At 31.9% G+C, this 25,888-nt stretch overlaps 2 protein-coding genes and 1 long non-coding RNA gene across 3 annotated transcripts; 2 read left to right on the top strand and 1 right to left on the bottom strand.

Moving 5' to 3' along the window:
- Positions 1–9,844: 9,844 nt before the first annotated feature.
- Positions 9,845–11,069, top strand: LOC107946280 (uncharacterized). The gene is made up of 2 exons (XR_001696895.2): positions 9,845–10,334; positions 10,691–11,069. It is a non-coding gene; the product is annotated as an uncharacterized lncRNA (long non-coding RNA).
- Positions 11,070–11,659: 590 nt separating this feature from the next.
- Positions 11,660–12,479, top strand: LOC107946281 (uncharacterized proline-rich protein). The gene has a single exon (XM_016880538.2). It carries the CDS (start codon positions 11,894–11,896, stop codon positions 12,296–12,298), a length of 405 nt encoding a protein of 134 aa, XP_016736027.1. The 5' UTR covers positions 11,660–11,893; the 3' UTR covers positions 12,299–12,479.
- Positions 12,480–20,280: 7,801 nt separating this feature from the next.
- LOC107946282 (protein WVD2-like 7) lies at positions 20,281–25,331 on the bottom strand. The gene is made up of 9 exons (XM_041106937.1): positions 24,941–25,331; positions 22,875–23,687; positions 22,444–22,629; positions 22,248–22,291; positions 22,079–22,168; positions 21,905–22,001; positions 21,720–21,791; positions 21,442–21,552; positions 20,281–21,024 (listed from the first exon to the last, which is right to left on the bottom strand). The coding sequence occupies exons 1-9, from the start codon at positions 24,980–24,982 to the stop codon at positions 20,581–20,583; spliced, it is 1,899 nt and encodes a 632-aa protein (XP_040962871.1). The 5' UTR covers positions 24,983–25,331; the 3' UTR covers positions 20,281–20,580.
- Positions 25,332–25,888: the final 557 nt, after the last annotated feature.

A 25,888-nucleotide genomic window follows, 5' to 3' on the forward strand; every position in this document is an offset into this window, starting at 1 on the left:
GACGCTTTCTCAAATAAGACCTTCCACATAAGGTTCTTTCTAGTTTGGCATCCACTTTCTTCTGAAGTCCTTTTGTATGGAAAGGATCTTCTTCGATATTAGGTCCCCCTCATGGAATTCTTTAGTACGAACCTTTTTTGGTGAGCTCGCATCATTTGTTGTTGGTACGTTTGACCATGACGAATAACTTTCAACCTTTTCTTATCAATCAATTTTAATTGATTATATTGGGCCTAGATCTATTCTGTTTTATCCAACCTCAGCTCTGACAAGCCTCGAAGGGTAGGAATATCAACTTCAATGGGTAAAACTGTCATTATTCCATATGCCAATGAGAAATAAATTGCCCCGGTAGAGGTTTTTTTGTTTTATTTTTTTGTTTGTTTTATTTTTTTTGTACCGTTCATTTTGAGGTAACATGGTGTTAGTCTTGAACAGACTGCAAACTTCTGATATCATGCTGTTGTTCAAATTTAGTGCATTATCTGATACGAGCCCTTTGGCATTCTATACTGACATATGATTTCTTTTTCAAGAATTTGCTGACTGTCGAATTTGTGACATCGGCATATGAAGCAACCTCTACCCACTTAGTGAAGTAATTGACGACCATAAAGATAAGTTGATGGCCGCTAGAATCTTTTAGCGCGATCAACTCAATGACCTCCGTGCCCCACATAGAGAAAGACCATGAAAAAGTCATAACATGAAGAGATAAAGGAGGCACATAAATCTTGTCTCTGTGAATTGGGCACTTGTGGCGTTTCTTGGTATAATTGATGCAATCCCCTTCTGTGGTGGACCAGCAATACCCTAATCTTATGATTTTCTTGGCCATTGCGAAACCATTAGCATGTGTTCCTCAGACACCCGTATAGACCTCTTCCAAAATCTTCTTAGCCTGAAAAGCGTCCACACGTCTTAGTAGCTCAAGCATATCTTGGTTCGATCATGCGAAAACATCTTTGAATTCTTGGAGTAACTCAATGACGTCTCGCTTTGTCTCTACGGTGATACAGGCTCTGATCTTCACCTTTTTCTCTTCTCCTAAGCTCACGGTTTCTAACTAATTTTTGTAAGGTAGGATCTGTTTTTTGACTTGCTCTACCCTCCTTAACAAATCAAGAGATAAACTACAGTCTCGATCATCTTCGAAGTCTTGAGGTTTCTCTAGACACATATCTTGCTCAAAAGAAAGTTCTGAGTCAATAGCAATGTCGCTCATATAATTGATATTTGGAGACCTATTCTAGGGACGAAGGAAGACTCAAAGAGCTAATGAATCAAAGGGTAATTATCTGTATGGTATGAGTATGAATGGAAATGGAATGAACAAAAGAATGTTTGCCAAGACAAAATACGAAGATGCATTTTATTGAAATAAAAAAAATAGTGGACACGCGCCTTTTTCACAAAAGAAATTTCTATTGCTCCCAGGCTTAAAGCAATATATTACTCTGAAATGGTCCTAAAAATTACAAGAATCTCCTCCACAGTCCAGTTATTTAGAACGCCTCTAGGGATATAGAAACAAATTTTTGATAGTTTTTTTTAGTTCATTCTTCAAAGGCACAAACATCTTTCCATCGATATCTTCAAAGAATTCCAATTCTTTATCATCCATCTAGATCCCTACTAGATTTCTGAACTCAATGTACTTTTAGATTTTAGGAAAATTATTGTATGTACTGAAATGTAATGTTAATGAATGAAAAGATGCATGCAATGAAATGTAATGGCAGATGCATAAATGCAGAAAAAGAGATGTTGATTCTGATTCAATTCTATTAGAACAACTTTTCTAGAAAACAAGTCCCTTTACATAAAATGGATATTTACATATACAACCCTGTCCTAACACTCAAAGTAGAGACATCGATCCTTTTCCTCAAATCTGTATGTTAAGATTGAATCTTGAAAACTCTTCAAAGGGGCACCTCCTTTATCTGTTTTTGCTTGATCTGAGCTGCGACCCATTGTTCATTCATCCTCATAATGCTCATTGGCTTCTTTAAGAAAGTTGGCGTTAGCGGCTCTCGAATAGTCTTCTTCAGCTTGAGTCTTCGGGCAATGAGGCAAAGTCGTGTACTCATTCATCAGACTATCACCCTTCTCTCATTACGTTTTCTCGGACCATATTCGGATGACCGAATTGTCTTTTATTTTATCAAGAAACTTATTTTATTATTAAAATCTCTCTACTTAGATACTTGAACGTGAATCAACACCTCTCTTCTATTATGAAAATGCAATGTAGTCATAACCAAAACAAAAGAAAACATGTTAGTACAAAGCAAAACCAGGCGAGAAAGAAACAAAAAGAGCACCTATTTAGGTGACCGCTAGGGGTTTGAAGTGATTCTATCCATGGTAGGCTCTTAGGTTCACTACGTGCAGTTCGGCTCTAAAGTAAATGTACCTGAACCAGCATATTCCTCGATCCTCACCCATTATAGGCTCATATGAACCAAGTTCAGTTCAGGGGAATACATTTTCCTATGGCTGCACGGAGATAAAAATCTCACGAAGACATAAGTACGGATGTATCCCGAAAGTGATCCGCTATCCTGCACGGAGGTGAAGACCTCACGAAGGAAATAGCCTCTCACTCCCACTTAAAAGGATATAATCAAGTGGTTATGCAATGTAATATGCAGAAGCACATCAAAAGTTCACATCAATAGAGTAATTACAAACCGAAGTAATGATAATCGTAACAAAACGGATGAAATATAACAAAATAATTACAAATTTAAACCAAGTTTTCAGGTGACCTCTAGGCATTCGGTGTGGTTCTACCTAGGGTAGGCTCTTAAGGCTTATTATATGCGGTTTGGTCCTAAAGTAGGGGTACTCGAACCAACAGATTCCTTGATCCTCACCTATTATAGGCTCATACGGACTGAGTTCAGTTCAGGGGAATACATTTCCCTATGGCCATGCGGAGATGAAAATCTCACGAAGACATAGATACAGATGTATCTCGAAAGCGATTCACTATCCCACACGGAGGTGAAAACCTCACGAAGGCGTAGTTTCTCACTCTCACTTAAAATGGTAAGATCGTACGATCATGTAAATGCAATATGCAAAAACTATATCGAGACGTAAACAAATAAAGTAGATATAATAAAATGATGTAGACTACGTGCAACAAAATGATCGTAAATTTGAACCAAATTTTCCATTTTCGGCCAAAAGACGAGAAATAATCAACTCGTGGCTTGACTCTCTTATTTTGGTTCCCCAGTGGAGTCGCCAAGCTGTTGACACCATTTTTTTGATAAAACGGGGTCGACTTGGATCTTGAAAATAAAAACGAAAGTGGGAGTCGCCGCCAATCTTTTTTTGATGAGGTGTGATAGGGTCGCCTCAAAAAACGATGGTTTTAATAGACGATTTGCTTTTATTAAAATAATGTTTTTTGGTCTACGAAATTCAAAAAAATAGGTTCGAGAGTCGATTACGTACGAGGAAGGATTATCACCCTCGTAACGCCCAAAAATTGGTACCTAGTTGATTAATTAGTGTCTTAGTGTCGAAGATTTAAAACTTTGAAGAGTTTTAAAAATACGATCCTAAAAAAACTCAAATAACATGGATTGAAATTTAAGATTCTCTTGTTCAGAAGGGATATCACATCCAGCACGTTAGGACGCGATACTTTAAACCATCGAAGCCAAGATCACCTTATGGTTTAAAAAAAAACATACTTTGAATTTTTAAGACGATGTTTGGCTATTTGGTCAAACGAGAAATCGAAACTCAGCACGTTAGGACACTCTTTCTCGAATTTCCAAATGAAAAATATTACCTTTATTAATTTTTTAAAAAAAATCCTCATATCGAGAAAATAACATGTCACATCCAATGCGTTAGGATACGACGTATCGAATTCTCGATATGAGAATACATGTCGAAAAATTTACTTATTTGAAAGACATTCGATTATCTCGATTTTAGAAAGAAATCGTACTCCGTAAGTTGGAATACAATTTTTCGAGATTATTTTAAAAAAAATTGTTAAAAAACATTCGTTTATTTGAATATATTGAGAATATCGAAACTCCGTAAGTTAGGGTACGAACTTTTCAAATCAAAATATGAAATTTTAATTATTTTAAAGTCGCAATTCATGCATCAAAATAGAATTAATCTAACGTGAAATGCTAGAAATAAACATGGTATTAATATGCGTAACAAAACGATAATGAATACGGTAATGCAAATAATAGAAAATGCAAATCAATCATACCATAACAAGTAAATAAATGAATAGTTAGGACATTCTTTTAAAATAATAATGAACATATACGCAAATAAATAAATAAACATCGAGTAAAACAAAAACACAAAAAATAAAAATATGTGTGTATCTATATACATATTTTAAAATTCAAATATAACAAATATATATAAATTATAAGATATAGGTACATATATGTATTATAAAAATGTATAGATGTACGTATAGTTTAAGATTATAAAATATATAAAAGAATATATGTATGTATATATATTTTAAAGTTGTGAAATATATATAAAAAATATATATGTATGTATAAATATATATATAAAACATTAAATATATGTACATATATATGTTAAAAAATGTGTATGTACGTGCAGGTATGCATTATAAAAATGTATGTGTATATATATTATAAAAATCTATGAATGTATATATATATAACAAAATTTGAAATTTAAAAAGTATAAATGAGTAAATAATAATAATAATATAATAATAAAAGAACAAAATAAAAAAATAAAAAAATTAGGGGACAGATTTTAAAATGAAATAAAAAGATAATAAAGGACTAAAGTAAAATGCACGTCAAGGAGGGACTGATCGCGCAATATCCCCATTCCTTATACGCATCATTTTGCGCAGGACTAGATTGGAACAAACATGGAAGAAACAGGGTCAAAGTGAAAATATTGAAAATGACAAAACGACCGAATTGAAGTCGAGCACCAAAGCGGAGGGACCCGCAGCGCAAATAGCCCATTCGGCCTTGAAAACGCGCGGATCCTCCACTAACCGGGTCGGGTCTTCGGGTCTTATTTGAAACGACGTCGTTTTGGCTATCATCACTTAAGCCCAAAACGGCGCCGTATAGATACCCATATAAATAGCTAAATTAAAACAAAAAAAAAAAACATCAGCCTCCATTTTCAAAAAAAACTTTGAGGATCTCTCAAATCCTCTCAACCCATCCTTCGGCCAGGACTCTGGCGAGCACTTGCGTCGGCTCCGTCGCATCTCCTCCGTAACGCCACCGTGCCGGAGGGCCAATAGCGACCAAAACCCAAGTTTTCAGAAGATCTCCTTTTTTAAAACAAAATAAACCCGATTTGGGTGTTTTCAAACTAGAAAATGAAGGGAGAAATAGAAAAAGGCCTTTCAGCTTCACTGCTTCCCTTCTCGGTGAAGCCCCGAATGAAACCCTAAGGGTTTCCACAACTCGGCCAAACGGACAGAGGCCCCCAACGGCGGCACACCGCGAGGGACAGGTACTTCAAAACCTTTTTCTTTTATTTCACTTTTTGTTTATTTATCTAGTACGCGAAAACCAAAATAAAAATAAAAAATAAAAAAAATAATAGTATTGAACAAAAAGAACAGAAATATAAGTTTCCCTTCCGAAAATCAGTATTTTGTTTCTTTTTATTAATGTTTGCCAAAGCCGAAGAAGAAGATACATTGATATTTCATGGCTTTTTATAGTCGATTTACAGAACTGTTCATTTCTTCCTTTTGTTTTTGTCTATTTGCTATTTGTTGGTTTCTGTCTTTTTTTTGCAGGTGGTCTGACACGCGTGGAGGGCCAGCGATTGGCGATCAGCGGCAATGGGCATGCGAGGAGGCATGCGGCACTGGGGCTGGGCAGAGGCAGGAGCGGCGCCCTAGGGTTTGCTGAAATGTTTATGTTGTGGGCATGTTGGACTAGGTTTTGGTTAGATTTTGGGCTGTTGGGTTTGGGTTTAGTTAGGTTTGGGTTGTAATTTTTGTATTTGGTTTTGTTTGGGTTTTATTGGGCCCGGGCAAAAATAGGCTCTTACAATTATATTGCATCTTGCTATTTTAGCTGTTGTTTAATAATGATTTAAGTTGTAATTGATCTCTAGTATGTTAGTAAGTTTCGAAACTTTTATATATTTGACAGAAAGTTTGTATTGAGTATTGGTAGCACTTATTCATTCATAAGGTTTTTTTTTATTGCATTTGCTATATTTTTCCAAATTGGTTGTCTTCTATAATTTTTAAAAAGGAGTTGGTTTTTTTCATTACAGAAATACTGATTAGAAACAATTTTCTTTTTTTTTTACAACATCGCTGGAGATAAAGGCTTGGTTGAAGACAAATATTTTTGGCATTGAAGGCTACGGAGATGAAGGCTTTATGTTGTAGATGCTGGGTTTTTTCTTACCAATTGATAATTTATTAGATCAGAAAGTCTTCTAAAATAAACTTTCTAAATACAAATAGATTATGTTGAAATTTTAAAAAAAAACTGAAAATTAAGATATTAAAAAAAAGTCGAACTTGTTTTTGAGTCGAAGAACTAGGAGAAATTTGAGAATTTTTATTTGGAGTTTTATTTTGGTTAAAAATAAATTTGGAATATTTAATTTTGAGGTCGAAGCATATTTTAAAATAAAAATTATCGCAAAAGTGGCACTTGGCATCTTAAAATTGGGTCACATGCAAAAATCTGATAGAATTTAACACCGTCAGCCCAAGGTATGAAAAAGTTGGGCAGAAGAAATATTGAGGTACTAAATCAGACAAATTAAAAGTAGAGGTACTATATTGACAATTACATTAAAGTAAGGAGTTTTTTGTCATTATCCCTTGTAGAAATAACCTCTAAGCAATAAATTCAGTTTTAACTAGCTTTTTGATAAGTTTAATAAATTCTACAATTTTTTTTAATATTTTTAAAATAATGTTTATGTTTTTTTAACAATTTTTACAATTTTTAATATTTTGACCAACCATCAGCAACATTAATGATCAATGATTGACACGTGGTACATCTTCATTGGTTGAGGATTTTTTTTAATAAGATTAATTTTAGGGGCCAAAAAGTGTAATAGATAATTTAGGTACCAAAATGAGACAAAAAGAAATTTAGGTACCAATGTGAAAAATTAGGTTTAGTTCAAAGGTAAAATTATGAATAAAGCCTTTTTTTTAATGGGATAATGACAGGAAAATCTCCCTCTACTTTGACAAAATTGTTAATGTGGTATCTGTAATTTTTTGATATTTTAACTTTTTTACCCTCTAATATTTTGGTATGTGAGGTAGACGGTATTAATTTTTTGACATACAAGGACGTGTGGCTCACTAAAACAATGACACGTGGTTTTGTGGGACACACTGAAAAGGCAAAACAGAGAAGAAAAAGAGACTCGATAAAAATTTACCTTTTTTATTTTTGGTAAAAAAATTTTAGAAAACATAAACAAAATAAGAACCATCTCCACTTCCATGGTCTCAGTTTTTTTTTTTTTTGGATTGACAAAGGAGAAAATGAGGTTAATTCATCTTGGAACCAAAACTTGTGTAGAATCATCTATAACAACATTGAAAACTTGAACATCCAGAGCCAAATTAAGCCTTTACAACAAACATCAAACAAGAACAAGAATCATTATCATGAAATTAGTATTTTTCTTTTAAAATGTTTAAATCCCTTTTAGTGAACAATCAACTTATTTGCATTAGCAATTGGTATAATCATTTATTATCAAAATAGTACTTATTTTGGTAAATAAATATAGTAGAAACTATTACAAATAATTTATTCAGTCCTCATCATGAATGAGCTTCAAAACATAATCAGTTAGCTACAAGAATTTGTAAAAATTTAGCTCCCATTTAAGGGTTTGTTTAACCAAACTATCCGCAATCCTATTATCTTTCCTATTAACATGTTGTATTTTCAATTCCCGTTGATTTTTTTTTTTAGAACTATATCATGCTTTGCTTTATTTGGGAACTTTTCAAATCTTATTATTTGGGGAGGAAACTTTGTACCAACGTAACTATCGAGCAAATTGCTTGGGTACCATAACATATATACTTACATTTCTCTAATAATTATATGAAATAAGATTATATGACGCTGATGAAAGCCATTTCTCACCCACCATACCTACCGATCGTGACATTAGTCTGTACATGCTCTCTTTAGCAAAGAATCAAATAACTTCTTTTGAAAGTTCATTCAAATAAGTTATTTTTTTATTTAGGTTTAAATATACCAAATTACTTGTATTCTTTTGGAATTTAATGTTGACACCATTTTTTTGTGAAACGGGGTCGACTGGATTTTAAAAATAAAAACAAATATGAGAGTCGCTACCGATCCTTTTTGATGAGGTGCGATCGGGTCACCTCGTAAAGTGATTATTTTTAATAAACAATTTAATTTTATTAAAACAACGATTTTGGTCTACGAAATTCAGAAAAATGAGTTTGGGAGTCGGTTACGTACGAGGAAAAATTAGTACCCTCGTAACGCTCAAAATTGGTACCTAATTGATTAATTAATGTCTTAGTGTCGAAGATTGAAAATTTTAAAGAAATTTAAAATACGATCCTTTATTGAAATGTTGAAAATTTTCAGGAAAAGGGCATATTTCACGTTAATCGAAAAAGAGAATTATATCCAATAAGTTAGGACACAATGTCTTAAATTCCTGATGCGCGAATGAGTGCCAAAAATTTATTTATTTAAAAGATATTTAGTTATCTCGAATAAAAAAAGGATCATGTCCAATAAGTTAGGACACAATCTCTTATTAATTCCCGAGATCGTTTAAAACTTGAATTTGAAAAGATTCATATATTTAGATTTATTGTGAAAATCAAAACCCAGTAAGTTAGGGTACAATTTTCTTGAATCTAAACACGAGATTTTGCTTATTTGAAAGTCGAAATTTATACATCGAGATAAATTAATCTAACTCAAAATAGTAGAGATGAAACACGAGGTTAATATGCGTATAAAGCAATATTGAATGCGGTAGTATAAAAATAATACAAGCAACAATAGTAAGAATGAATGAATAAAAAGGGACATATTAATAACATGCAAAATAGCAAATATAAGCAAATAAAATTAAAATATTATTTTAAAATAATAATAAAAACATGAAGATGCATAAAATTATAAAAAAATATAAAGTATGTATATATATATGCGTATTAAAATTATGAAATATAAAAAAATATGTGGATACATATATATGTATATGAATTGTAAAATATACGAAAAATATGTATGTATTTATGAATTATAAAATATAAAAACTATATATGTAAAAGAGGTGTATGAAACGATTTTAAATAATAAAGCAATTTCAACTAAATAATGCGTAAAATAAGTTCAAAATGAAAATGAACAAAATGACAATTTAAAAGGAAATGGCATAAAACAGTTTATAATAGTTAATATATATAATACATCTTACTATAAAGTAAAATAAATGATAATAAATCATTTATAAAAGCAAGTCAATATATATAATATAAAAAGTTTGGAATGTAATATAGAAGAGGAAATTCAAAATAATATATACAAACTAAAACAGTTTAATATAATTGATACGTAAAAAAAACTTAAAATAAATAATAGTAAAACTGTTTAAATGAAATAATATATATATAAAAAATCCAAACAGTTTAAAAAAGTAAATAAAACAAAATCAAAACAAGCAAGAAAATTAATAATAATAAACAAAAGCAATTAAAAAAAATACACAAAAAAAACTTATGATAAAAGATTAGGGACTGCATCGCAAATCAGCATAAAATTAAGGGGTGAATATTAAACATTGCGAAAATAATAAAACCCTAATCTGGGCCGAAATGAATGCGCATAAAACATCCAAGGACTGGTCCAGCGAATATTCCTGAAGTCCTATGCGCAACGTTTCACTTGGACTGAAAGGAATTAAACGCGAAATCCTCGGGGTCAAATTAAAAAAATGAAAAAACTTGATTATGAAACAGAGAAAAAGCAGAAGGGTCAGGCAGGAAAATAACCCATCAGGCATAAAATCACGCGGACCTTCATTGGGTCGGACTCGGGCGTGCGGGTTAAAGGCCTTATACGACGCCGTTTTAGAGCCACTGAAGCAGGCTCTATACGGCGTCGTTTAATCCCTTTTTAAACCACTTCAGAAAACCCTAATCCAAACATTTCATCCCCCCTAACTGAAATCTAAACCCCTTATACCCATCAGCCGCCTCAAAGCCGGAAACTCTCCTCGACTCCGACGAAGACCGACCGAGAGGGTTCCGATGGCGCGCCCAGGTAAGGTTGCTTCTCATCTTTTCTCTTCTTATTTTATATTCTTATATATGTGATTAAAATAAAAAAAAAACGAAAAGGAAAGAAAACCATATTAAGAAACAGTATGAAAAAATAGAGAAGAAAAAAAAAACCTTCTTTTCAATTTCTGATATCTCGATTTTATTCTCTTCAAAATGTTTTTTTTTTTTACATTCGTTCCCCCCTCGAAATTACATTATTTGTGGCTTTTTATAGCTGATTTTACACTTCAATGTTGACTGTTTTTGGCTACTGTTTCGCTTCATTTTCGTTACTATTTCTATTCTGTCTCTTTTCCTTTTCTTCCGCTGTTTCTACCTCTTTTCTCATGTTCACAGGCGCTGACGGAGGAGAAAGGCTGACCCTTACCATTTTGGTGCAAGAGAGGCAGCCCTCGAGCAATGTGCACGCCGACACTGCACACGGAGGCAGCGGCGCAAAGGAAAAGAGGGAACCCTAGGGTTCCCTGATGCTGTTTAGTCTTTTGGGCCCCATTGGGCCGTTTAGGGTTTTAAAATTTGGGCTGTGGATTGATTTGGTGTTGGCCCGGGCTAATATTGGGCTGTACATTTAAAATTTAGTCTACATTCTTTAGTTTTGGGACAATAAGTCTCTATACTTTTTTCATTTAAAAATCTTGATCCCTCCGTCAATTTTTCTGTTAAAATTGATGATGTGGTTGTTATAAAAAAAATAGAACAACTCTTTTAGCTCTAATTATTTATATTTTTTTTATCGATTTAGTCCAAACTCTTTAAAAATATATGAACAATTACAAAAAAATAAAATTAAAAGTTAAATGATTTTTCGCATTTTCAATAAAAATTTGGAAATTAAAATCTATTTAATTTAAAATAAATTGAAATTATATTAAATATTCAAAGAAAGTTAATAAAATCTCCCAAACTTAAAATTATTAGTAGGGTACATATTAAATGTAGTTTAATAAATAAAATGATAGAAATCCGAATGCAATCCAAGCGATTGTTGACCTCTTTGAAGTTTCAACGCCAGCTTCAAGTCTTTTTCGTTAAATCACTAATCATATGCAAATTGAGTTAAAATCAATTCATTTAACAAGAACAAATTAAAAGGATAAGCCATATATTTCTTTAACACGTTGATTGATTTGAATGGCATCCCTGGTGTGTAGTTATCAAAACTTGAATGATTAGACCTCTGTTGCAATGAACTCATCATGCCATGTGTGCTCAACATGAAGCATTCCAAAGTGGATTCATACTGTTCATAGATAATAAATGTTGTATTTGGGTTTATAAACTTCATTATTGATATGCAAATTAAGATTGTCGGTGATTATGAATTAAATACTCTACCGTCACTTCAAACTCCCCCATACGTATTAGTTTAGATGGTGGGGGCCTTTACTTTTGGACCATCCTATTCCTATTCCTCCTCCTTGTAGAAATTGAAAAACAAAATAAAGACCCCCTAACAAACCCTCTCATTCACTCCATTTACAAACTCCCATAATCTCTTCTTCTTTCGCAAATTAATTTCCTCATCTTCAGTTCGCCACCATGTCGGCGAAATCGACCCGTTTCAATCCGCCGGCAATAGCAGTAACCATATTCTTGGTAATCGCCACCTTTGCATACCCCATCAACGGCTTGAAATCAAGGGAGCTTGATGAGAGTGGTGATCAAGGCGTCAAGTGTACCCCGTCATGTACACAAACTCCTCCTCCACCACCTCCGCCATGCCCTCCCCCACCATCACCACCGGCGCTGTCTCCGCCACCTAAACCGAAAAAGCCGCCAACCCATTGCTGTCCACTTCCCCCTACTCCACCATCTATTATATACACAACTGGTCCACCAGGGAGCCTGTACCCTATTGACCAGAACTTTGGTGGTGCGAGCCGGAATTTCCAGGTGGGGTATTTGGCTTTGCTTTCTGGATTCATGCTCCTTCTGGCTTTTTGAATGGGGATTATATTAATATAGATTTAGAATTGGGAGGGTTCCTAGGATCTTGTTCAAGAATTTGATATGGTAAGAGAAAATAATTTGTCGGAATAGAAAGTTTAAGGAACTATTAGTTTCTTTACCTGCTCTTTCATTTGATATTGTTCTGTAATAACAAATTTACCCACTTTTCATTTTACCTCCTCAACCAATCAATTTATAAATTTGTTTGTCAATGTTGGAAAAATAAGCTTCGAATACGTTAAAATTTTTCATAAGTCCCTGTACTTTTCATAAATTCAGAATTTAGTCTATGTACTTCTTATTTTCTAGAATTTAATCTCTTCACTTTCTAAAATTTTAAATTCAGATACAATTATTAATGTTCTTGAAATTATTTTGTTAAATTTAAAAATAAAGTGAGTATATTTTTATTTTAAAATATCACACCAATAAATTTAATCAAAAAATAATTATAGTATTACCATTTGGACATGAATTTTAAAATATGAAAAATAGAAAAACTAAATTGGTACCTATAACCTCGAGTCTAAGTTTTATTTATTACTTGATAGATTTAAAAGGCATTAATAGTTAGTGGAAAGTTGCGGATAGAGGATGCAAAGTTAGGTTACGGGTGGACTCAATCTATTCATTTAATGTTAATATTTTGTAATTACTAAATAATAGTAAAGAGATTGTTGGCTGGATTCTTTCTTTCTCTTTTTGTTTTTTTGGTCAATTCAAAATTCTTAAATTTTTATTGATTTTAAAATAAATTAGTCAATTGAACAAAAAAATCATTCCAAAATTTAAATATAAAAATTTCACTCACTCCACAAAAATGAAAATCCTGATTTTTAATTTTATACTTCAACAAAAAAGAAGAAGTTAAAGGTGGTACAAGGAATCATTAACCAACAACACACATAACTCAGTGCGACAAAAAGTGATGATTCTAGATGAGATCAAGATCAACATCGATTATCACCAACTGCTGGGTCCCATTTTAGCACTTCAGTTTGGTATTCCATGATGACTTATGAGTTGAATCTACGGATTAAAACTCTGGGTTGTGCGAGGCTCAGTCTTAAAATTCTTTTTAAGTTTAATTTAATTAAAAGTGTTAAATCTCTCAGTTTGCATCTTCCATTATAGTTTGGAATTTTCTTAGGGTTGGAAAGATGCATTGATTTGATTTTTTTGAAGCTGAATTTATTGACATTTCTTGTTTAATCATTTTTATTGTGTGTGCTCAGTGCTCACTCTATTTATTTCAATTTCCCTTCCTCGGAAAAATGGACTGAATTCTCTGAATTTACTTCTCTCAGATAGAAACTTGCATATGTGAGTTTCAGGCAATTAAGAAAAACAAGAAAAGGAAGTATAGAAAATGAGTCTTATTTTTTTATCTAAATTTATTTTTTAGGTCTATATTTTTTAAAACTCTTCCATTTTTTGTGCGAGTCTTAGTGACCCAACCTATAATTAGGTCTTTTATACCTTTACTATTTAATCCTAAATTTAAACTCTTAAATAAATAAAAATCTTCCTTGTTACTCAATCTATAATCTTACTACATAAACTGTTATTTTCATTAAAAATTCTCTTAACCAATTAATTTACATTGTCCATCATCTTCTTCAACATTTAAACTCAATCACCATGCAAACCACAACCTTTTACATCTAATTTAAAAATGAAAACAGTGAACATAACCATCAGTAAGAAACAATCAACAATGGGTTTGAACAGTTGATGCCTATCAGCCTCCTCATTTGTCTCCCTCCAGTAAAACTTATTCTTACACTTAAAGGAGAGTCCAATATACGAAAAGACGAGCTTCCTGAACAACTTCATAGTAGAAGCTTGATGATTAATTCAGTCCAGGGGCGTAAGGGATTTGGCCCCTTGGTTAAATTAAAAAATTGCTTTATAATCCTTCCTCAAAATTAACAAATTTAATTTAATCCTTTAACCTTTGATTAAATGAAAAAAATTATAATTTTAATTATTTTAAATAATAATTTAATTTAAAATATCTTTAGTACAAAACGTTTAACTTTGACCCCTCAATTTTTATAATCTTTAACTCAACATCCCTTAACAAAATTTTTGGCTTCGCCATTCATCTAGTCAAAGAATATTACCACTGTCACATTCAACAACCAGTTGGAAGCTAACAACTTTACAAGTAGCAGGCTAGTGGTGCTATTTTACTTTGAGAAAGAAATTAACTCTTCACCTGGGTCGTCAAAGAGGATACCTCCAATTCCAGCTGGACTGGGGTTTTCTACAGTTGAACTTCAAATAGCTTGAAGGTGTAGGCCTTTTCTTCATCATTGGGACTGGGAAAGCTACACACATCTTCAATGAAAAGATTTGCGCGAACTCGTAAGCCATTCTCAATCTAAAACTTTACCATTCAAATCTGTGGTTTCTGTAAGAAAAAATAAACAAGAAATAAAATAAAATAAATAGAATGTAATGAGTTTGAGGTGCTTCTTTCAAAAATTTTATATGCCTTCAAGATATAACAAAGCCTCAATATTTTAAACAGAACAATAAAAATGACTAAATTTTATATGCCTTCAAAATATAACAAAGCCCTCAACATTTTAAATAGAACAATAAAAATGACTACGGACATTTAATAGGTGTATATCATTTCATATAAAATTATATTTTTATAAAATAATTTTATGTAAAAAAAGATTATATCTTTATAAAACATTTCAACAATAATAATAATTCTACATAATAAAATATTATTACTATCAACAACAGTTTCTTCGTAGAAAAAAAGGGCACTTTTGGAGTTTGTTGCAAAGAGAGGAGGGGAAGTTAAAACAAGCAGATATTGGTTAGCTAGTTTTATTGTTTTTGCTCTTCTTCTTTGAAATTTTGTTGTTTAAGAAAATAAAAAATAGAAAATTGTTCGTGGCTGTTAAACAACTTATAAATTAAATTTAAAAATTGGGTTTTTACTTTTTAGGAGAAAAACTTGGGTATTTCTTTTTCAAAACGACATTGATATGAAAATTTGGGTGATAAAAATGAGACAAATAAATGCGGAAGTAGATTGTAAAGTTTGTTCAAGTCATAGATTTAACTTAGGGATCTAAACGTTGGGAAAGAAACTTAGATTAAATCCAAGTCAAATAAAACAATTAAAATAAATAACTAAGATAATTAAAATAGAATAATAAATCTACAATTAAAATAACAAGGAAGAAAATAAACAAGATAGAACGTGGTATGTAAAAGTAAAAAAAATTTGGTAAGAAAAAACTTGAAGATGATCCCCACAATCTGAAAAGATTGTTAAAACTCTTCTAAAAGAAACTCAAGAGAAATTCTTAAAAAAAAAACTTAATGAGATTTTATTAACTCAAAAAAGAAGTTGAATAATAATAAATTGTGTAATTTGTGTACAATACAAAGGCCTATATATAGGTTAGTTAAACAAATCTAAATAAAACTCTTCATTATACTAGAACTCTAATTAATCCAAGAAATAGTTTTAAACTAAACTTTCTTATTGACATAAAACTCCAAAATAACTTAAACTACTTAATAATTGTTAAAAATTTAGAATAATAAAATAATAAAACAATAAAAGCTGATAAATACAATATTATACTCATATATAATAAAAATTAAGCATCAAACCTGAACCCAATATGATTTAAACTCGAATTAAAAGCCTAAAACTCGTAACTCCCATCATAATCCTGTCTCGAAATTCTGCTCGCGCAATCTTCACTAAAACGGTCATAACTTGAGATCTTGAACTCAAAATCAAGTGATTCAAAGCGCGCTTCGAAGCTAAAAGATAGATCTTCAAACGCCATGAAGATATCTCAACCCCGAAATGCCAAGATCTCATCCAAAAAGTCGTCACAAGTCTGCTGATTTTCCAAACTTGAAAATTTATAAATTTCACTCTATTTAGACACGTGTCATTAGATTTGGAGATAAGTTGAAGGATGCAACCTAAGATGGCTTGTTTCTTGTCAAGAGAAGGATCGTGAAGTTTTGAGTTAAGCCATTACCATAGAAATTAAAATGTATTTACGATTTTGTATTTTATTTTTAATTAATTATATTAAAATTTTTTATTTCAAAATAAAAGAAGCTCACATCATGATGTGTCATGTTCTAACTGGTGAGATTATGAAAAGTATTGAGAATCACAATTTAGGTAAAAAAATTAATAAAAAATTTAGGTATTTAAGTGGGAAAACATTATAGTTTAAGAATCAATTTTTTGTTTAAACCTAGTTTATTTGAAAAAAATTATGCTTGTTTTAAAAAGAGACCAAGTTAAGGCTCAAAAATTCAAGATCCAAGCCCGATTTGGTTTGACCCATTTTCAATGTTATTTTTATATATTATGTAATTTATAATACATAAGAATTTAGTATATATAATATAATACCATAATATAAATATTAGACAATGTTAAGATTTTTATACATAAAATTTTAATAAATAAAAATTATTAAATTATTAAATATTAATTATTAAATTAAAAATATGAATATTTTTTTATAATTACAAAAAAATTAATATGAATAGACTTAAAATATTCTATAAAATTGAGAGATTTATATAAATTAAATATTCTATATTTTTCGTACATCTAAATAAATTGAATACAATATAATAATAACAAATAAGGACTAATGACAATTAGACTTAGTTTGGATGGGCGGTGTGTTTATCTCTGGTGAAGTTAAAAACAGCGGTGGCAGTGAGATTAGTTACTGTAGTGTTGAGATTGGACACTACAGCAATGAGATTAGAAACAACTGTGGGGTGTGTCTTTAGATTCAAACGCAACTGTAGCGGTGTAACGGTGAGGTGAGAATAGAAAATGGCTATTAAGGACATTAGATTAGAAATGACAAATATTATTTTATCATTATTAGAAATGATATATAATAGAAGTAAGATTAGATACTCTAACAGTAAGATTAAAATCAATGGTAGAATGCATGTTTGGATTCAAACACAACTATAGCAGTAAGGTTAAAATGAAAAATTACTATTAAAAACATTAAAATATCATGAAAGTATATATAATGAATATAATAAAATTATATTTATCTTAAATAGTTATTAAAATTTTCTAAATTATAATTGTATTTAATAAAATAAAAGCAAATAATTAAAAAAAATAAAAAGGAATAACGACACACGAAAATATTTGTATATTTTTAAATTATAGTTATAATATTAAAACACCTCAATTGTTATTTACTTTTTATCCTATAAATTATATGATTTATTAATTATTATAAAATATAAGTATTTATCCAGTCTAATCTAGAGATAAAATTGCGTGGGCTTTTCAACTTCAAACATTAGAAGGGAAAAGAAACATTAAAAAAGCAGAAAGGGCATGGGAAAAATTGAAAAAAAAAAGACTGTTGAGTGCATTTAAGCAAAAGCTTCCACTGGAGTTGCAACAAAGGGAGAATTAGTTCACTAGGAAACTTGAGAAATTATCTAAACACTTCATCAGTGAGATTGAACTCCAAAAGTGGCTCAAACACATTGAAATGGAGCTAATGGGCCATCCAAATGAGGCTTCGATCCAATTCAATTTTATTGATACAAGAGAATTGATAAGCATGAACCGATTCTCTATACATGTTTCTTTTAAGTGATATGATATTTATTAATAGGCTACATACATTCTATAATATCATCACAACCCAAATATCCGATTCAATAAATTGTCAATAACACAAATATGAAAACAATCCAGTCTACTGTAGTTGGCCAAAGAGTGGACACTCTTCAAAACACTTTTTTAATCTTTCTATATTTTTTAACAATAATTAATATAAATTTTACTCGGAAAAGTAAACATAAATTGGATGTGATTTAAATAAAACATTAAAAAACATCAATACACCAGTTATTATACTATGATATGAAAATCCGAAATCCACCAATACGCTAAACGATACACAATGATAGGTAGAATTTTGTTGTTAAAATTTTAGATTAATGTAGAGTTTGACTTCTTTTTATTCGTGATAACGGAAAGATAATCAAGGGGATCAATTATTGTTATTGGGAGGGAAAAAGTTGCAATTATTCATAGGCATGTGATGTGGTTGAACGTATGATTTATTTAGGCACGTTCTGAACTCATTTGTATAATCAATTTTATCATGAATGGGTAATAAATCAAAGGAAATGCTTACTAACCAAATCAATTTGGATAATTCGAGGCGGATAAAGGGTCGAGTTTTGTGGGCAAATGACCAAAAAAAGCTCTCTTTTTTTTTTCAAAAATTGTCGAAATGGGCCAATTATTTAATTATTTATCGGAATGGTCCATTTTCCGCGAAATCGCGCCCACATCAGCACGATTTGCTTACGTGGACACAAATCGCGCCCTCTAGGACGCGATTTGCTGACGTGGATGAACAGTTTCTCATTTTTAGCTTGGAAAACTTTGAAAGGCCATAACTTTTTGCTCGGTTGTCCGATTGAGACAAATTTTGTTTTGATTTTGAATAACTTTTCGAGATCTATGCGCTGACAAATAGCCGAAGGCAGTTTTCCACACTTTTCATCGAAAAATATCCCTTTTTGCCCCTAAATTTTGATTTTTTCGGTTTAAAATTAAATTTTGAAACACTCAAATCATTATTTTTCTTATTTATTTGAAGTAAACACCGGATTTTTTTTACAGAATTATTGTATTATTTCTTCTGATTTGACACGTGTATGGAATAGGTCCGATAAATCGTTAGAACGTAAGTAATATAATTAAGATAATAACAGTATTTTTATAATATATCAATTAATTAGTTTAGCTTAGTTGGTTAAGATGCTTATTCTTTTCCCTTAGTACTTTGGTTCGAATCTTGTTGGAATTCTTATGAAATTTGCTGTGCCATATCCTCTTTGCATTCCTCAAATGGCAGATTGTGATTTTCTCCAAGTTAGGAAAAGCAACCTGCATAATGATAGAAAGTGCTAATTACAATTAGAAATAACTTATATAAAATGTTAGCTCATCGATGCTTAGGCAAAGGCATCGGTAACTTATATAATTAAGACAGTTAGAATCATTGGTCGTTTGAGAAGAACTTAAATGAATTTAATATAAAATTATATTCAGTTGACTTTTCTGTACGTAACTATTAACATATACACATACTACAAATAATGATTTGAATGTTTCAAAATTTAATTTTAAATCGAAAAAATCAAAATTTAGGGACAAAAAGGGATCTTTTTCGACGAAAAGTGTGGCAAACCGCCTTCGGCGGTTTGTCAGCGCGTAGATCTCGAAAAGTTATTCGAAATAAAAAAAATTCGTCTCAATCGGACAACCGAGCAAAAAGTTATGGCCTTTCAAAGTTTTCCAAGCTAAAAATGAGAAATTGTTCATCCACGTCAGCAAATCACGTCCTAGAGGGCGCGATTTGTGTCCACGTAAGCAAATCGTGCTGACGTGGACGCAATTTCCTGGTGCGTACCCTGACATCGCGCTGACGTGGACGCGATTTCGCGGAAAATGGACCATTCCGGTAAATAATTAAATAATTAGCCCATTTCGATAATTTTTGAAAAAAAAGGGCTTTTTTGGGTCATTTGCCCAAGTTTTGTTGCTAAAATTTTGGATTAATATGGAGTTTGACTTCTTTATTTTCTATAACAGAAAGATAATTAATGGGATTGATTATTGTTATTGGCAAAAAAAACAAAGTTGTAATTATCATTCGTAGGCAAGGTTGAATTTATGGTTTATCGTGGGAGATTATGATAATTTATGACTCATGAGGTATATATTTTTGAGCGTGATGTTGTAAACAATTTTGCTAAAGGATTCGTAAGAAAGTTTATTGTTGATATGTCAGACAAACACATCTGCCACTTACCATATATGTGTAACTTATAACATATATATTTATATATTTGATATCACAAATAGGTAACCCACTCTATGTAAACCAGTCATGGAAACTCAATTGGCTAACTTATTCGTTTTTTAGCAATGTAGGAGTACCCAACCTCGCAAACGACCGACAGTCGGAGTAATGAGAATAACTACAATGAAGGAATACTCTACAGTCAACCATCTATTATAAGCCTGGCCATTTCTCTACTGCTGTATGAAAACAAACACGGTCTACATTCGAGGATCGGTTTCATTCAATGTACATTGAAGGCAGTAAATATATGATTCGAATTGAGGATACCTGATACATATGTTGGCTTGGTTGAACTGGAAAGGAGATGAATGAGTGAATACGCCATGGCCGCTCATTTCAGGAAGCGATAACTGCAAGTCGGCCCATCCCAGAATTACCGGCAATTCCAGCATTTTTCATGTTCTTTGTCCCCAGCTCACTGTTAATTCTATAGCCACCTACTTTTGGCCTGCTACCACCAAACTTATTAACAACCTGACCGCTTTCTGATATGCGATGTTTTTGTATACTGCTCTCTTTCTCTCGCTCTTTCCTTGAAAGGATCAGATTTCGGGTCACAGGTTCAGGGGGAATGTGACTTTCTATTGGTGGAATCGATGATACAGTGCTAGCTTGAGACGATTTAACTGTAGGACAATTCAACTCGCATTCTAATCCAGCAGCAGAATGTGCTTGTTTATTTGTTTCCATATAGCGTGACCGTGATCTTGGAATTGCTCTCATCCTACAATTTGATGAATTCTGTTGTACTTTTGCTGTTTTCATAGTAGATGTTGTAGTCTGGAATATAAAAAATTGAAGCAAGTTGGTGTTAAATCTATTAAAAAAAAGACATAAAATCATCATACACATGAATCACTCGAATGATAAGGATTTCATTAAGTTAATACCTTATCATTAGCTTAAAAAACCCCGCTACCAATTATTCATTATGTATTTATATATAAAAGTAAATAGACTATTCCGCGTGCAAGGTAAAAAATGTTAAAGCTTTTTTAAGATGATTACATAGAAATGAAGAAGAGTAACTTAAGTCATCCTGCAATGGTATGATTACATACGAACCAACAACGTAAGCACCTCCAAGTTAGACAGACTAAATACTCAAGAGTGCATGCTTCTCTATGATGTAAACTAATCACATCAGAAAACATATGAGCTGCATTATAAAATCAAGGATAGCAGACTCTAATTTACCTTGTTTCTAGTAGATCCTGATGTTGCGGAGACATGATAGAAAGAACGCATCGGTTTTGCTTTGAAATTAAGGCTTTTCCGCAACTGTTTAATCTCAGCCTCTGTCTTTTCCTGCAACAACAGTGAACAAAACGTGCAATTTATATATAAATTTAGCAACGCATTAATCCAGAAAATATCAGAGCGGTCCTTCAAATACTAAGAAGGAAGCATAAAGATAAAAACCAATTCATCTTCCTTTAAAATAGTAAAAATTCTGAATATTGTACTTTCCCTACCTGTGTTCTTGCTTGAATCTGGTTCATCTCTGCCTCTTTCGCATGCATTTTCTCTTCCAATTTCATATAGAACTGAAACCATAGTATGGAAAAAAAATGAACAGAGGAAGAGATTTAAGAGCATACCTTAAAGGCTTACACTAAAGAATAAAATAAATTTTCAGAATGACAGTATGGATTATTGCCTCTTTTCTCCTTTCTGCTCGTTCTCCACTTTTAAAGTGGAATCTTCTGGCATTTGACTTCGCGTCTCCCCTAGTTGAACTGACTGATTGGTTAATCCTACATAAAATAATACGTTAAGGTTTAAAATCGAAAGTCTGATGGCACAAAGAAATCGCGGTGATATTGCCACACACCTGTCTGGTGTCTGACGAGCAACAGTTTCAATCTTCTTGTACGAAGATGGTTGAGCTTCAATTACTTTCTTTCTTATTGGTTCCTTTACACTGTCAGGTGAACTAATCTTTTGAAATTTCCTTACAAATCAAACATACATATTCTTAAAATGCAAGAAATACCAAGTACCTTTTATTGCCGGTGTTTAATTTTGCATTGAACCTTGCAGAGTCCTGGACAAGAAAGACCAAAGAGAAGGAAATTAGAATAGCAGCATGAAATCTTAATAAAAAAGCTAAATAGAAATAAAAATAAAACAGATGTTTCCTTTTTTCCAGATTATATTTTTATCTTTTAAGTTTCAGGACAAAGTCTAAATCTTCACCTCTTGTTTTGGAGATTTGCGCATTGAACGTCGAGTTGGAAAGACTGTTTGTAGTGGTAGTTTCTCTGCTTTTATTTTCTTTGTGATCTCTTTTTCTTTTCTTTCTTGAACCCTTGCAGCTACTTCTGAAGGATCAGAAAAACTGTTTTTCGGGGAATGATCAGGACTCATGGGAGCAGGCTTCAACTAGAATGAAAATAGTAATAATAATCAGTATAAGTCACAGGGAGGTAAACACAAGGGAAAAGTTGAGTATCTTTATTAATATAGAGAAAGAGGAGATAAAAGAAAATGCAGGCATCACATCAGAAAACAATGTGAATTCAAGTTTCTATCTACTGCATGACTGGTGCCGTTCAGAATTATGATTTTGGTAATTCTGACATGTTAGTAATTTGTTTCAACTGAAGGCAATATAAATAAACTTATACCTTTGGAGAATGATTTAGCCGAATTTTAGAATTAGTAGTATCAACTTTTCTAGTGTTTCCAGTCTTGGGGCATTGATCCCACTCCGAGGACTTAAAGGATTCTTCAATGTTAACTACATCATCATCCAGGTTTTCTTCTACTTCATTCTCTGGATTATCACTGCTTATAAATGATTTAGCGTATCCAATTTGAATTTGACAAGTTTCCTCAGGTTCAACATTTATAGGGACCGGGACCGAAATATCTACTGGATATTCGCTTCCACATTCAATCAATGCACCCTCACCAAGATATTCTGAATGTTCCGGACTCATGTCAAATTGAGCACGAAGGCCACTTTGATTTGAATGATCAAAATGGTTCCCTTCATTTTCATGATCAAAGAAGCTCCCTTCATTTCCACAATAAAGATCTTCCCCATGATCTGTACTACATAATCCATTTTCATCAAAATGATTGTAACTGCTACCTTTACTTGTACTATCAGAATCATTTCCATAAAAAGTGTTCTCCGCAGCATAATTCTCGCCAGTTTGATATTGTCTATAATTCTCATTCTCCATAGCATCACTCTCACAGGTTTGATCTTCTCCTCCATTTTGGTCCTCAGATGATGAACTTTGAAGAAGAAGTGCCTTCTTCCTGAAGTGAGCTTCAAAATAAGCTTTCTTCTCAATAACTGAACCTGGCTTTGAGCATTTCTCAACCTCTTCAAGATATCTATTGTGTGAGAAAGAGGATTTCCTTTCCCAAGCTAGGGGTTCATTTGCAAATCTACCAAATGATATAGAACCACAATGAACAGATTCTGCCTGTCCAGTTCAAAAAAGATGGAGTTAAATACATTAAATAGGTGGAAAATTATCTGCTCAAGCATAAAGTAAATTGTATTTCCGAGCCAAATCACTGATAGGAAACTCATGGAAGAGGTTAGCATTGTCAAATTCCATCAGGGCTTGAAATGGTAGTGGGACTTGGGAGGCAATCGGGATACCGTAAGGCACTACAGTTAATGACAAATTTCTATGGACTGTCGACATTCCAGAAATAATACAGTAGAACTTTCTAACGGCACAAAACTGGTGCCACAGCCAATTTGACATATAAAAGAGAACTAACATATATAATAGTACTATTTTATCTGCTAATGCTGAAACAAGTGGTAAAATATATAAAACAACGTAAAGATAACAAGCAGTTTATAGTCTAAATAGATAAATTTATCTTCTATGCATTCTGCCTTCAACTCCTCTTGGTTACTTCCAATTAAACTCAATATTGACTTTTTATAGTCGTGGAGTTGAAATTAATGTCTAGTACCCACAAGTTTTGATGGTGATTCCGAGTTGCTATCCCTCTCGTTGCCAGATTCTTGTTTTCTAAACTACTTGTATTTTTTTTTTGTTCAAATATAAACTACTTGTATTTGTTCACACATATTTGGATATGGATATCATTCTCTGGTATATGAAAAAACTAACATGTTATATGTACATACCATACCCAACATAGCATCCAGGTTAAATATAAGATAACATTCTAGTCGGAAGACGTGAATAATACTACTATCTAAGGGAAAACGTAAAAAAATATATATATATATAAAAAAAAAACATTGAGCCTAAAATCCGAGTAATGTAGAAGATAACGACTCTGGTGCCAAGGCAGATGGATAATGCTATATGGAAAGAACGTATAGCAATAAATCAGTTTACAGAATAACTTGTAGTTGTATGAGAAAACTAGTAGCCGGCCTTGCCCCCAAATCAAAAACAAAAACTCTAAATTTTACTGAACCAAACAGATAAAGAAATAATCTAAAAAACATAGGATGAAGTCTAGTAAATCTTTTGAACTCTTTTACACATCAAATATAGAAAAAGGAAATAATTATCATGATCAAACTACAACAAATCAACTAATGAACTAACAGAAACTAACGTAAATAACAAGTACACAGATTTAAGAAGCTTAAACTTTAATCTTCAAACGGAGAAACAGATAAACGTTTCTTTTAAATAAAATCAGAGAGAGAGAGGTAATGCAAAAAAGATATAGATATTACCTGTAAACTAATGCTGAAAGTCTCTTCAATCTCTCCCGCCATTTGAAACCAAAATCAAGGTCGAAACGGAAAATACACTTGTAAAATCAAGATTCAGCAGCCGACATACTTAAATGCTTATCAAAGAAATCAAATCAATCGAATTCGCGAACAACCATTTCTTTAAAAACGTCAACAGTAATTAACGAATCTTAAACAAAAACGTGCTTTGCAATTGCGAGTATCACCGCAATAAAAGATGCCAAAACCAAAGCTCCAAGATTTTGTTTCTCTCTTATTTTCCTTAGCTTTTGCTTTTTCAGATCAATCTTTTCAGAAAATATTATTAAAAAAAAAAGTTTGTTGTGTGCAGTGAAGTGTAAAAAAAGATTGGGGAATTAGAAAGTTAGATCAATCAAATCAATTATTTTCATTTTTCTTTAAAAAGAAAAAGAAAAAAAAAGCTTTAATCATGTGGGGTTGCTCGCCTTTCTTGTCTTGTTCGCGGTTATAATCAGACGGCTGCGATTTGAGATCAGAGGAAGACGAGTGTGACAAGGCTAGTGGTCAGATTTAAAATGGATGGAAATGTAGGGGAAATGTCCCACATCTCAACTTTCCTAATCTCTTTCTTCATAAACTTTGTTGTTACTCGTTAATCTATGAAATTAGGACCGTTTCGCAATATATTGTAATTATCTCGTGAACGATTATGGATTCGGTTCTGTCTCAATGAAACTTAAATTGTAATCTTAATTAAATCAAAAAGTGGATGGAAAGGAACATCTATAAGTATTCTTTCAATCCTATTAAATTTTTCATATTTTTATTTTTATTGTAAAATAAAATCGATTTTGGCTTCTTATTTTTTTAGAAAATAATCGTGGGTAATATTTGAAAATATATATATCATAAATTTTTTTAATAGATTTAATTAATAAATTAAAATTTAAGAACTTGGGACAGAAA

This window comes from Gossypium hirsutum, chromosome D12 (genome assembly GCF_007990345.1).
Source record: "Gossypium hirsutum isolate 1008001.06 chromosome D12, Gossypium_hirsutum_v2.1, whole genome shotgun sequence".
NCBI lineage: Eukaryota > Viridiplantae > Streptophyta > Magnoliopsida > Malvales > Malvaceae > Gossypium > Gossypium hirsutum.